This window comes from Oryctolagus cuniculus, chromosome 19 (genome assembly GCF_051225735.1).
Source record: "Oryctolagus cuniculus isolate XC-2025 breed Fujian yellow rabbit chromosome 19, ASM5122573v1, whole genome shotgun sequence".
Taxonomy (NCBI): Eukaryota; Metazoa; Chordata; class Mammalia; order Lagomorpha; family Leporidae; genus Oryctolagus; species Oryctolagus cuniculus.
Window position 1 is genome coordinate 23,800,520 of NC_142885.1, and position 13,620 is coordinate 23,814,139.

Genomic DNA, 13,620 nt, shown 5'->3' on the forward strand with positions numbered 1-13,620 from the left:
AGGCAATTGGAACATGTTGCTACTACTGGAGCCTTAGGACACTTCTAGGCTTTGCAGTTGTCTCAAAAATGCCTTTTATGGGTGCGAGCATTGTGGCATAGGCAGCTAAGCCACTACTTGCAACACTGGCATCCCATGTGGAGCACAGGTTCCAGTCCTGACTACTTTAATTCCAATCCAGCTTCCTCTTAATGAGCCAGTTAGGGCCACCCAAGTGAGAGACCCAAATGGAGGTCCTGGCCCCTTTCTCTGTGATTACTGAATGCTTTGGGACTTTGAAGAGAAGCAGACATGACTGTTTCCCATTGTACAAAGGGGACTGATCTCTGGCACATGCTTCCCAGCATTGCCCAAACAACAACATGAAATGGCCACACAGCCACCTGGTGTACCAGGTGTTTTTTAAAAATCCCCTTTTGCATACACTAGAGAGGCAGAGAGAGAGACAGAGGAACAACAGACAGACCTCTCATCTACCGATTCCTCCCACAAATGTTCAAAGTAGTCCCTGGTTGGGGCCAAAGCCAGGACGTGGGGTCCCCAGCCAACTCCATCCTGTGTGTGACAGGAATCCAATAATTACTTGAGACATCTGCTGCCTCCCAGGGTCTGCACTACAGGGTTCTTAGGAGCATGGTTGCAAAGTGAACCCAGGTGAACTCAGGTGGGACACGGGCATCTTAACCTCTGCACTAAAGATTTGGCTCCATGTTATGAGCTCCTAATTTGTTCCACCTGGCAAGGGAAGGATGCACTCCTGAAATGTTCTCACTTTCCTCCCTTGAGAGTGCTCAGGAACCATTCTATGGTTTCTCAGCTGTCTCTGTCATAAGAAATACAGACCCTGAGCCACAGTGGCTCAGACGCTCATGAGGCAGACGGAGTTCCTGGCCCAAGATGTAATATCTTTTTAAGAACCTTACTGGTCATCTCTGCCTTTCCCTTTCCTGGATTCCCCTGGTTAACTTCTGCTGTTTGACACAGCAGGGACTACACCCCTTGAGACAGCAACATCCTGTATCAGAGTGCCTGAGTTCAAGTCCTGGCTCCACGTCCAGGTGTAGATTTCTGCTAACACACACACTTGGAGGCAGCAGGCAGCGGCTCCAGTTGTTGGGTCCTTTCCTTTCCAGGGTTTCTGTCTCTTCTTCTATTTAACGGGTCCACCGGCCTATTGCCTGGTGGTCGTAGCATTGCACTTGTCATGGGCATACCAGTGGATCTCTCTCTTTCTCTCTCTCTCCCTCTCCCTCTCTGTTTCTCTTTGTCTCTTTCTCAGCTTCTCAGAGACACTGAGTCAGTCCAGGGACATAAGTTTGGTTCTACAGTTGCCAACAATCCCCTTGGAGGGAGGCTTCCACCAGTTGTACACCACCATTGGGGCCTGGCTGGCATGTGGGCCACCTCCTACCCTTTGCTCAACAGTCAGGCAGCAAGGGGCCCAAGGCTCACTGCACTGTGCAGAAGAAAAACAGCCAAATTTCATAGTTCCCTGTGTGCTTCCTGTGATGATGTGCTGACAGGAAATGATCATTTCTTTCTTTCTTTTTTTTTTTTTTGGACAGGCAGAGTGGACAGTGAGAGAGAGAGACAGAGAGAAAGGTCTTCCTTTTTGCCATTGGTTCACCCTCCAAAGGCTGCCACAGCTGGCACACTGTGACCGACACACCCCTCTGATCCAAAGGCAGGAGCCAAGTGCTTCTCCTGGTCTCCCATGGGGTGCAGGGCACAAGCACTTGGGCCATCCTCTACTGCACTCCCTGGCCACAGCAGAGAGCTGGCCTGGAAGAGGAGCAACTGGACAGAATCCGGAGCCCCAACCGGGACTAGAACCCAGTGTGCAGGTGCTGCTAGGTGGAGGATTAGCCTATTGAGCCATGGTGCCGGCCCGATCATTTTCCTTTGTTTTGTAAACCAGTATGGAGAAAGACCCATGAAATTCAAGGGGATACATTAATATGTTGTTGAAAGTGAATATCCCCACTAAGATTCCAGAAGAGTCCCACACACCTTTCTAATGACACTCCCTCACTGTCTTGAGAGATTCTCATGCTCATCTTGAGTATATGCATTCTTGCATTCACCTTAGAACTGCCTCCTTACTGTGCACTCCCAGCAGGTCTGCTTTAACCTGTACTCACATGGTATTGGACTATGTCTGGCTTTTTTCACTAGACTTGATGCATGTAGACACGTCCTGTGGCATAGAAGCAATCTTGACTACAGTTATCAGAAGACACCTAGAATTCCAGGTTCCAGTGTTATACTAATCCATGTATTTGTGAGGTTTAAAGATTATGGAGCAAAATATTCAACCCAAATAATTAACAAAACCAAACTTTAATATAAATGGGGTCCTGGAATGAACAGAGTCAGGTTTCATGGTATCCACCAGAGGAAGTTCTTAGCACCTGAGAGGGAGACAGAAAGAAATCAAATGAGAGTCTTGGTCAGGGCCTGCTGCCAGCTGAGTCTGGAGGGACTGCTCAGCAGTGACAGAGACTAGGACCAAACTCAGCTCATCTGCAGGGCATGAGTTACTAAGAAAACCTAGAACCTACAAAACAATTCTAAGTCAGACATTCTGAAAACCATTTGACTTAATAGTCCAACAGAAAGAATACAGATTTTTTTCCCAAAACCCTCAAATGAGATATAAATACTTAAGAGTAAATAATTTGTTCAGCAACAAAAGTTTAGTAACAAAAGCTGGGGCCATGCCCCATCACGTGCTTCAGGCACAACAAGTGTCAGTGTCAGAAAGGGGGGCATAACCTGGGACTATGAGGCCAAGACACACCAGCCACACTACAACTGTGCTGCAAACTCCACCATGGGTTCTGCCTCTGTCCATCCAGATATAGCCCAGGGGACAGCCTGCCACATCACCACCTTTCCCTGGGGAGTAACAGCAAGCAGGCCTGCATCATAGGAGTCCACTCGGGCACTTTGACAGGTCTGCAGCAAGATTCACATCTAAGGACTCACCCAAAAAGCCTCAGCACAGCAGATGGGCTGCTGAGTTTTTGCATGCAAGGCCTCAGCCCAGACCTGGGCTGGTGCTTCAGGCTCATCTGCCCAGTATCCACAGAGCAGGTAGGATCCATCTTCTTTGAGGATAGGCACGATGGCATCTGGCCCTTCCAGTGGGGGTGGATCTCCACACACCCTGAGGTGTGAATGCAGAGGGGAGGACGGAAGAGGTAGAAAAGATGAGGGCTTAGCACAAAGTCATTGAGTTCCAACCCAGTTCCACCAAACCTTCCTAGCAGTCTGAAAGCAGCCAACAGGGAAAGGATCAATCTCTATGAGCCATCTGATCTAGATCCTCCCCTGGTGCAGACAAAGTGAGCCTTCACACAGATAGCTAAGACCCAGCAGGATGCAGAGAAGGATGGGACGGGAAGACAGAGGAGAGAAGGATGGCAGCCGAAGGGCAGAAGGCGCTGAGGATCAGAGGGTTCTGTGTCCCTCTCCCAGCCCCCTGGGACAGGAAAGGACAAGCTGAGCAGAAGCCTGTTTAGTTTCAGGGAGAAGAATCCCCTTGGTCTGGAATGCTTCCAACCAAGGAAAGCAGTTTAACAACCAAGATGCCCTTGGCATTGATCCCATTTCACTAAGCACTGTGGAGAGCATTGGTGCATTGGACATCCCTGTCTTTATTGTTGTACTGCAGGGATGTGGATGAAGCACAAGCAGAGGGGCTGAGGGAGCTGCCAAACACTTTTTATGGAGGTGACATAAAAGTGTGGCATGAGGAATGACCTCGGCATGACTGGACCCCAGGAAAACTTATGTAGGTTCCAAAGAGGATATGTAGTTGGTGACCTGCACAGTGTTTGTGACCTGCCTCAGCACATGGGGCTTTCAAGACATGGTCCACAGTCTGTAGGATGAGATTTGAATGGGAAAAATGGCTCATGGGTCCCTTTCTCTCCTCCCGTGTCTGCCATGCCAGATGTCCAGAGTAAAACACCCTCAACCCATCTGTAGATTTACCTCTGATTAGCCTCGGCCTGGTCTGCACGTGCCACCTTCCCTTCCTCCTCTTGTGATGAGGGCTCTTCCACTGCAAAGATGTGCAAATGGGGCAGGACATGGCAAATGAGATGACGAACAAAAGCGATGGTATATTAAAGCTCAGGTACCACCCACAGTCATACAGGGATATCTATGTTGTCCAGCTGTGGCACTACCTTGCTTAGCAACAGCTCCCAAACAGGAGGACATGCCTGTTTAGACAGGTCCTCTGCCCAATAGTGGAAATCTCCCTCCCTGCTGGGCATGTGCCCTCTCACTCATTTGGCATCCTGATCTTCCAAAAGTGATCAGCTGCTCTCAATCCCATGGCTATATGTTGTAAGTTCCAGGTGTGTGTTACTTTTTTAAAGATTTTATTTATTTTAATTGAGTTAGGGTTACAGACAGTGAGAGGGAGAGACAGAGAGAAAGGTCTTCCTTACATTGGTTCACTCCCCAGATGGCCACAACAGCCAGAGCTGCGCCAATCTGAAGCCAGGAGCCAGGCACTTCTTCCTGTTCTCCCATGCGGGTGCAGGGGCCCAAGGACTTGGGCAATCTTATATTGCTATCCCAGGCCATAGCAGAGAGCTATACTGGAAGTGGAGCAGCCAGGACTAGAACAGGTGCCCATATGGGGTACTGGCACTGCAGGCAGAGGATTAACCTACTGCACCACGGTGCTGACACCCAGATGTGTTTTAAGTGACCAACCACACAATGGGGGCTCATCCAATCCTAAGCCATGGTGAGGGACTCCCAGACTCCTCCACCATGCCAAAATATGAACATGTGTACCCTCAGGGCTCCACACACACAGGAGCCTTTTGGTGCCATGCTGACACTGTGGTTCTTAGTAGATCCTGAGAGGCACGAGCCAGCACAGGCAACCACAGGATGGAATCCTCAGTACATTCCCTAGGATTCCAGAAGATGAGTGGAGTCAGAGCACCAGGCCAGGGTTATAGGAGTGCACTCAGGAGGTTTATCAGGTCTGCAGCTAGAGTCACATCAAAGACTCACCGAGAATGGCCTCAGCACAGCAGGTGGGCTGCTGGGCTGTAGGGTGCAGGGCCCCAGCCCAGGCCTGGACTGGGGCTTCAGGCTCATCTGCCCAATATGCACAGAGCAGGTAGGATCCGTCATCCTTGAGGATAGGCACGATGACATCTGGCCCTTCCAGTGGGGGTGGATCTTCACCCACCCTGAGGTGTGAATGCAGAGGAGGGGACAGGAGGAGAGGAAAAGATGAGGGCTTAACACAAATTCTTTCAGTTCCAACCCAGTCGCACCAAACCTGCCTAGCATTTTGAAAGCATCTTTCACCCAATAGGGACAGGATCACCCTCTAAAAGCCTCTGATCTAGATCCTCCCTGCTTCAGACACAGTGACCCTTCACACAGATAGGGCAGACCCAGCAGGATGTAGAGAAACTGGACAGCAAGACAGGAGACAAGGAGGCTGTCAGTAGAAGGCCAGAAGTCTCACTGTGGAGCACAGGGCTCGCCGCCCCTCTCCAACACTCACCCCCCTTCCCCAGGGGGACAGAAAAGGACAAGATTGCCAGAAGCCAGTTGCTAGTTTCAGTGAAAGAGTCCCCTTTGGTGGAATTCTCACACCCTCCTAAAGCACGTTAACACCACAGAGCACCTCAGGATGGTCCCCATTCCCTCAGCACTAAGGAGTGCATGGGTGCAGTGGACATTCCCTGTATCTACCATTGTACTGTGGGGTGGGGGGGCTGATGAGAGACAACCAGTAGGCTGAGCGAGTGGTCATTCTCTCAATGGGCCACAGAGAGTCAGTGGCATTAGGAATGACCTGGCCTGGTGACTTTCCCAGGGAAACTTCTGCAGCTGTCCAATGGAGGCTGGACATGGGGCTGACATGGAAAGTGTTTGGGGCCCTCCTTAGACAGAGTCTACTTGGGAGGAACTTTGAATGCTATAAATGGACTCCAGTTGCACATTGTCTCCCACCGTGTCACAAATCTCCAGATATTCACACAAAAAAAGAAAGAAAGAAAGAAAGAAAGAAAGAAAGAAAGAAAGAAAGAAAGAAAGAAAGACCCCATCTGCAGATTTACCTGGGTGTGGCCTCAGTCTGCTCCACAGATGCCATCTCTATTTTCTCCTTCTGGCTGGAGGCATCTTCCACTGCAAGGAGGGCAAATGGGGCAGGACATGGTCAATGAGATGGCATGCAAACACATTCTCATAGTAAAGCACAGGTATCACAAATGCCCCACCAGCTTCTGAGGACACCTATGCTGCTCACTTAGTGAACAGGTGTTAGCAACAGCCTCACTCCCAGGGAACATGCCTACAATGGCAAGTCCTCTGCCTACCAATGGAGAGCTCCCTGCCTGTCTGGAGTGTGATAGCCACAGATCAGGCATCTGATCTTCCATGAGGGGCCAGCCGCTTTCACCATGTGGCTCCTTGGTCTATGTCTGATGTGTCACAAAAGGGGGCTCATCCCCACAGCAGTCATTGGTGGGGGACTCCTGGGCATGTACACCCTGCCACAGTATGAACATATGAAACCCACAGAGCTTCACACACACAGGAGCCTTTTGGTGTCATTCACACAGTGGCCCTTAGTGGATCCTGAGAGGCATGAGGCCAGCACTGGCAACCTCAGCATGGAACCCTCAGGACATGGCTCAGGGTTCTAGATGAAGAGTGACATCAACACAATTGGAATGAGAGAGACAGCATGCCCAGTTCATCGGGATCTGAGAAAGATATCAGGCTGAGAAGGTAACCTGAGTAGAGCTGTGGTGGCAGGCATGCAGTGTAATGGCATCTAGGGCAAGGCCAAAGGTGCCCCACTCTTCCATGTGTAGGCTAGAAGAAATCCTTGACACATGCAGGAGCACAGGCTGGGGCCCTGCCATCACACTTGCCTCTTATACAGCAACATGGTCAGCTTGCTTGTCAGAAAACGGAGCATAACCTGGGGCTCTGAGGTTATGAAATACCTGCCTACACTACATCCCTGCTGCAAACTCCACCCAGGGCTCTGCTTAGTCCACCCAGAAGTAGCACAGAGTTCCTGCCACATCACACCTTTCCCCAGGGGTATAGAGCAAGCAGGCCTCTGTCACTAGGGTGCACTCAGGTGGTTTGGCAGGTCTAGAGCAAGATTCCCACCAAAAGACTCACCCACAATGGCCTCCGCACAGCAGATGGGCTGCTGGGCTGTAGGGTGCAGAGCCCCAGCCCAGGCCTGGACTGGTGCTTCAGGCTCATCTGCCCAGTATCCACAGAGCAAGTAGGATCCATCATCCTTGAGGATAGGCACGATGACATCTGGCCCTTCCAGTGGGGGTGGATCTCCACACACCCTGAGGGGTGAAAGCAGAGGGGAGGATGAGAGGATTGGGAAAGATGAGGGCTTAAACCAAAATCATTGAGTTCCAACCCAGTTCCACAAACCTTCCTAGCAGTCCTTAAGGTCTGTCACACAATGGGGACAGGACCATCCACTAACAGCCATCAGAATGGATCTTCCCTTGATTCAAAATTAGTCTCACAGGGACAGGGCAGACCCAGCAGGATGCAGAGAAGGTGAGACAGGAAAATAGGAGAGGAGTCTGTCAGCCCAAGGCCAGAGGGCCCTCTTACAGCATCCTGGGACAGAGAAGAACAAGCTGGCCAGAAGCCAATTGTCTAGTTCCAGGGAAAGAATCCCCTTGGGGTGCAATGTTCCCACCCAGCTAAAGCTCTTCAGTACTCCAGACAGCCTCGGGATGGGTCCCATTTCCATCAGCACTGTGGTGTCATCAGGCACTGCACACTCCCTGTCTCACCATTGCACCACAGGGATGCTGATGAAGGACAAGCAGAGGGACCAAGGGAGTGGCCCTCACTTTTTAGAGAGGCCACACAGAAGTAGTGGCATTAGGAGTGACCTAGACAGGTGACGGGTTTCCAGGGAAATTTATATAGGGGTCCACTGAGGGTAAATGGGCAGTGAGCAGGACAGTGTTACAGTGCAACTCAGCACATGAAGCTTTCAGGATGTGCATCCAGTCATTGTGGGAGGAAAACTGAATGATATAAATCACACAAAGGGCACATTCTCTCACCTCACGTCTGATATCTCCCCGTGTCCATACTAAAACACCCTGAACACATCTGTCGATTTACCTGGAGGTAGCCTCAGCCCAATCAGCAGTTGCCAACATGACTTTCTCTTTTTGGTAGGTGGCATCTTTCACTGCAAAGAAATGCAAATGAGGCAGGGCATGTGAAATGAGATGCCATGCAAATGCGATGGCCTAGTAAAGCACAGGTACCACACCATATTCTAGCATATTCCTAAGAAAGGTGTGGTCACATGACCTTGGTCAGCCACTGCCTCACTCCCAGGAGGGCAGGCCTGCAATGCCAAGTCCTTTGCCTGACAATGCAGCCCTCCCTTTCTTGGGAGTGTTTCATCACACATAACAGGCATCATGATCTTCCACAAGTGGTCAGCTGTTTTCAATCATATGGGCCCTTGGTCTATGAGTTAGATATGTTCTAAGAGACCAACCACACAATGAGAGGCTCATCCCATCCTACAGCCATGGTGGGAACTCCCAGGCTCACACACTCTGCTGCAATATGAATATGTGAAACTCTCAGAGCTTCACATGACTAAGACTTTTGGTGCTATGCAGACACTGTGTCCCTTAGTGAACCCCAAGAGGCAATAGGCCAGCACTGGCTACCACAGGATGGAGCCCTCAGGACATGGCCCAGGGTTCCAGATGAGGTATGACATCACCACAGTAGGAATAAGAGAGACAGTATGGCCCTGTTCAAAGGGATGTGATTAAGATCTCAGTTCAGCAAGGTGACCAGAAGTATAGCTGGCCTAGTGGGCAGACATTGTCTTTGCAAATTGCTGGGGCAGAGGTCTCACAGAGAAGCCTGCCACTGGCAAAAGGCATCCCACTCTTCCAAGAGGAGCCTTAGAAAAATACCTTGTCGCATGCATGAGCACAGGCTCATGGTGGATCGATGCCACAACATCTGCCTTGGGCATAGTGACACAGCTGGCTTTGGTGCCAGAAAGTGGAGAATAACCTGGGCTCTGAGGTTAAGAAACACCTGCCTACACTAAACAGTTGCTGCAAACTCCACACAAGGTTCTGCCTCAGTCCACCTCGATGAAGTCTAGTGGATAGCCTAAGATTTCAGACCTTTTCCAGAGTGTTGCAGAAAGCAGGCCAAGGGTTTATGGGTGTACTCCTGTGGTTTGGCTACCCTGCATCAAGTTTCACATCAAAGAACTCACCCACAATGGCCTCAGCACAGCAGATGGGCTGCTGGGCTGTAGGGTGCCAGGCCCCAGCACAGGCCTGGACTGGCGCTTCAGGATCATCCATCCAAACTGCACAGAGCATGTAGGATCCATCATCCTTGAGAATAGGCACAATGACATCTGGCCCTTCCAGTGGGGGTGGATCTTCACACACCCCGAGGTGTGATGCAGAGCAGAGGCTGGGAGGGGTGGAAAAGATGAGGGCTTAACACAAGGTCATTCAGTTCCACCAACCCAGTCCCACCAATCCCTCCTAGCAGTCTGAAAGAGTTGTCACCCAAGAGACAGGATTATCCTCTAAGATCGATCTGATCTAAATCATCCTCTGGTTCAGACAACATGAGCCTTCACATGGACAGGGCAGACACATTAGAATGCAGAGGGACTGGGACAGGAAGATAGGAGGAGAGGAAGCTGTCAGTAGAAGGCTTGAAGGAGGAGCACAGGGTTCTGGTGCCCACTCCCACAGCCCCCTGAGGACAATGAAGGACAAGCCGGCCAGAAGCAAGTTGTCTAGTTTCAGGGAAAAGATTCTCATTAATGTGAAATGCTCCAACCCAGGGAAAGTACTTCAACAGCCCAGACAACCCCAGGATGGGTCCCATTTCTGTCAGAACTGTGCAGTGCATCCCTGTCTTTATCATCGTATTGCAGGGTTGCTAATGAAGGAAAAGCAGAGGGGCTGAGGGAGTTGCCCTCAGTTTTTAGAGAGGTCACACAGAAGCAGTGGCACGAGGAATGACCTCAACAGGAGACTGGGCCCAGGAATATTTGTGCAGGTGTCCAAAGGAGGATAAGTGATGGCATCTGGCAGGATTTGGGGTCCACCTCAGCACATGGAGCCTTCAAGAGGTGCTCCAGAGCATTTGTAGGAAGAGATTTGAGTGGGGCAATTTCTCTTCTCCCACGTCTTCCATCTCTAGGGGTCCCTAGTAAAGCCCCCTCAACCCATCTCTAGGTTTACCTCTGATTAGCCTCGGCCTGGTCTGCAGGTGCCACCACACCTTCCTCCTCTTGAAATGAGGGCTCTTCCACCACAAAGATGTGCAAATGGGGCAGGACACGGCAAATGAGATGATAAGCAAATGTGAGGGCATGCTAAAGCACAGGTACCGCCTACTGTCACACCAGATTCCAAGGATATCTATGCTGTCTGGTTGTGGTACTATCTTGGTTAACAACAGAACCAAACCATAAGGACATGCATGTTTTGACAAGTCCTCTGCCCAACAATGGAAATCTCCCTCCCTGTCTGAGAGTGTGTCAACTCACTCATTGGGCATCCTGATCTCCCACAGGGGTCAGCCACATTCAATCCCCTGGCTCTCTTAGGTGTCTCAGTGTTCAACTGCACAATTAGAGGCTCATCTGATCCTGCAGGCAATGTGGGGACTCCCTGGTTACTATCCCCTGCCATAAAATGAACATGGGAAACCCATAGAGCTTCCCACAGACAGGCGCCTTTTGGTGTCATACAGACACTGTGGTCCTAGTGGATCCCGAGATGCACGGGGCCAGCATTGACAACCTCAGGATGGAACCCCCAGTACATGGTTAAGTGTTCCAGAGGGGAAGTGCAGTCTCCACCATGGGAACAAGAGAATGAACAGCCCACTTCAAGAGCATCTGGTTAAGATCTTGGGCTGAGAAGGTAGCCAGGAGTACAGATTTCCTGGGAGAAATGGCAGGGTCATGGCACAGGGCTGGGGCAAGAAACACCTACCTAGACTACATCCATGCTGCAAACTCCACCCAGGGTTCTGCCTTAGTCCATCCAGATGTAGCCCTGGGGAAAGCCTACCACATCACCACCTTTCCCCAGGGGCTTAGAGCAAGCAACTAGGGTCATTGGGATGCTCATAGGTTTATCATACCTGCAACAAGAATCATATCAATGGACTCACCCAAAGTGTCCTCATCACTGCAGATGGGCTGCTGGGTTGTAAAGTGCCAGGCCCCAGCCCAGGCCTGGACTGGTGCTTCAGGCTCATCAGCCCAATATCCACAGAGCAGGTAGGATCCATCTTCCTTGAGGATAGGCACGATGGCATCTGGCCCTTCCAGTGGGGGTGGATCTCCACACACCCTGAGGTGTTAATGCAGAGGGCAGGACAAGAGGGGAGGAAAAGATGAGGGCTTAACACAAAGTCATTCAGTTGCAGCCCAGCACTGCTAACCCTTCCTAGCTCTCAGAAAGAGTCTTTCACCAATAGAGACAGGAGCACTCTCTAAGAGCCATCTGATCTAGATCCTCCCCTTGTTCAGACAAAGAGACCCTTCACAGGATTGGGCAGACACAGCAGGATGCAGAGAGGATGGGACAGGAAGATAGAAGGAGAGGTCGCTGTCAATAGAAGGCCAGAAAGCATTCTAGGAGCAGAGGGCTCTGGTGTCCCTCTCCCAGACCCCTGGGGCCAGCCTCACCACATGGAACTTTGAAGAGGTACTCGCAGAATATTCATGGGAGGAGCTTTGAATGGTAAATATTGCTTATGGGGCACATTCTCTCCTCCCCATGTCTGCCATCTCCAGGAGTCCATAATAAATAACCCCCACCCCATCTGCCGACTTACCTGGGTATAGCCTCGGCCTGCTCTGCAGATGCTGAGTCCCCTTCCTCCTTTTTGCAGGAGGACTCTTCCTCTGCAGAGAGTGCAAATGGGACAGGATGTGGTCAATGGGATGACATGTACATGAGATGGCATAAAGTAAGGCACCACCCACTGTCACAAGCTTCTGAAGACACCTAGCTGTCAAGTTGTGGAACTGCCTGTGTTAGCCACAGCCTCACTCACAGGAGGACAAGCCTGGAATGGCAAGTCCTCTGTCTAATAATGTAGCCCTCCCTCCCTACCTGGGAAGTTTTTCATAACACAAAACAGGCATCCTGATCTTCCACAAGTGGTCAGCTATTTTCAACCATATGTGTCCTTGGCCTGTGAGTCAGATATGTTCTAAGAGACCATACACACAATGGGAGGACCATCCCATGCAACATCCAAAGTGGGAGATTCCCAGGCACACACACTCTGCTGCAATGTGAACATGTGAATCCAACAGGGGCTCACAGCACTGAAGTCTTTCGGTGCCATGCAGACACTGTGCACCTTAGAGCATCCAGATAGACACGAGGCCAGCACTGACTACTTCAGGATGGAACCCTCAATACATGGCTGAGGATTCCTGATTTGGAATGACATCACCACAGTGGGAATGTGAAAGAGTGTGACCCTACTCAGCGGGATCTGGTGGAGATCTCAGGCTGAGAAAGTAGCCAAAATAGCTGTCCTGGCAGGCATGCAGTGTCTTGGTAACCAAATGGGGCAGAGGTTTCACAAGGAAGCCTGCACTGATAAAAGGCATCCCACTCTTCAAGTGGAGGCCTGGAAGAAAACCCTGTCACATGAATGAGCACAGGCTCCAAAGCCTGGGCCATGCCATCACACCTGCTTTGGGCACAGTGACTTGGTCAGATTCATTGCTGAGCATGGGGTATAACATGGGGATCTCAGGTTAAATAACACATGCCTAAATTAGTGCAGCAAACTCAACCCCAGGTTCTGTCTCTGTCAATCTAGATCTGCCCCATGGTTCAGCCTACCCCATCACAATCTTTCCCAGCAGTGTTCAAGAAAGCAGGACAGGGTCACCAGGTGCACTCAGGAGGTTTATCAGGTCTGCAGCTAGAGTCACATCAAAGGACTCACCCGCAATGGCTTCAGCACAGCAAATGGGCTTCTGGGTTGCAATGTGCCAGAGCTCAGCACAGGCCTGGACTGGTGCTTCAGGATCATCAGCCCAAAATCCACAGAGCAGGTAGGATCCGTCACCCTTGAGGATAGGCACGATGACATCTGGCCTTTCCAGTGGGGGTGGATCTTCACCCACCCTGAGGTGTGAATGCAGAGGACAAGACAAGAGGGGAGGAAAAGAGGAATGTTTAACACAAAGTCATTCAGTTGCAATCCAGTCCCACCAATCCTTCCTCCCTGTCCAAAAGTGTCTGTCACCCAACAGAGACAAGATCATCCCTTAAGAGCCATCTGATCTAGAGCCTCCCTTGGTGCAGTCAAAGTGAACCGTCACATGGACAGTGCAGACCCAACAGAACATGGGGAGGATGGGACAGGAAGATAGAAGGAGAGGAGGCTGTAGGCAATTGTCAGAAGGCATGCTGAAGAGCAGAGGGCCCTGGGGCACCTCTTGTCAACCCCTGGAGACAGAAAAGGACAAGGGATGCTGATGAGGGACAAGCAGTGGGGCTGAGGGAGTGGCCCTTCACT

At 50.8% G+C, this 13,620-nt stretch overlaps 1 protein-coding gene across 1 annotated transcript; it reads right to left on the bottom strand.

The window, feature by feature from the left end:
• Positions 1-2,295: 2,295 nt before the first annotated feature.
• Positions 2,296-10,547, bottom strand: LOC127489171 (uncharacterized). The gene is made up of 9 exons (XM_070063847.2): positions 10,302-10,547; positions 9,311-9,516; positions 8,176-8,245; positions 7,189-7,370; positions 6,108-6,177; positions 5,044-5,225; positions 4,000-4,069; positions 2,989-3,169; positions 2,296-2,411 (listed from the first exon to the last, which is right to left on the bottom strand). Exons 2-9 carry the CDS (start codon positions 9,417-9,419, stop codon positions 2,373-2,375), a joined length of 903 nt encoding a protein of 300 aa, XP_069919948.2. The 5' UTR covers positions 9,420-9,516; positions 10,302-10,547; the 3' UTR covers positions 2,296-2,372.
• Positions 10,548-13,620: the final 3,073 nt, after the last annotated feature.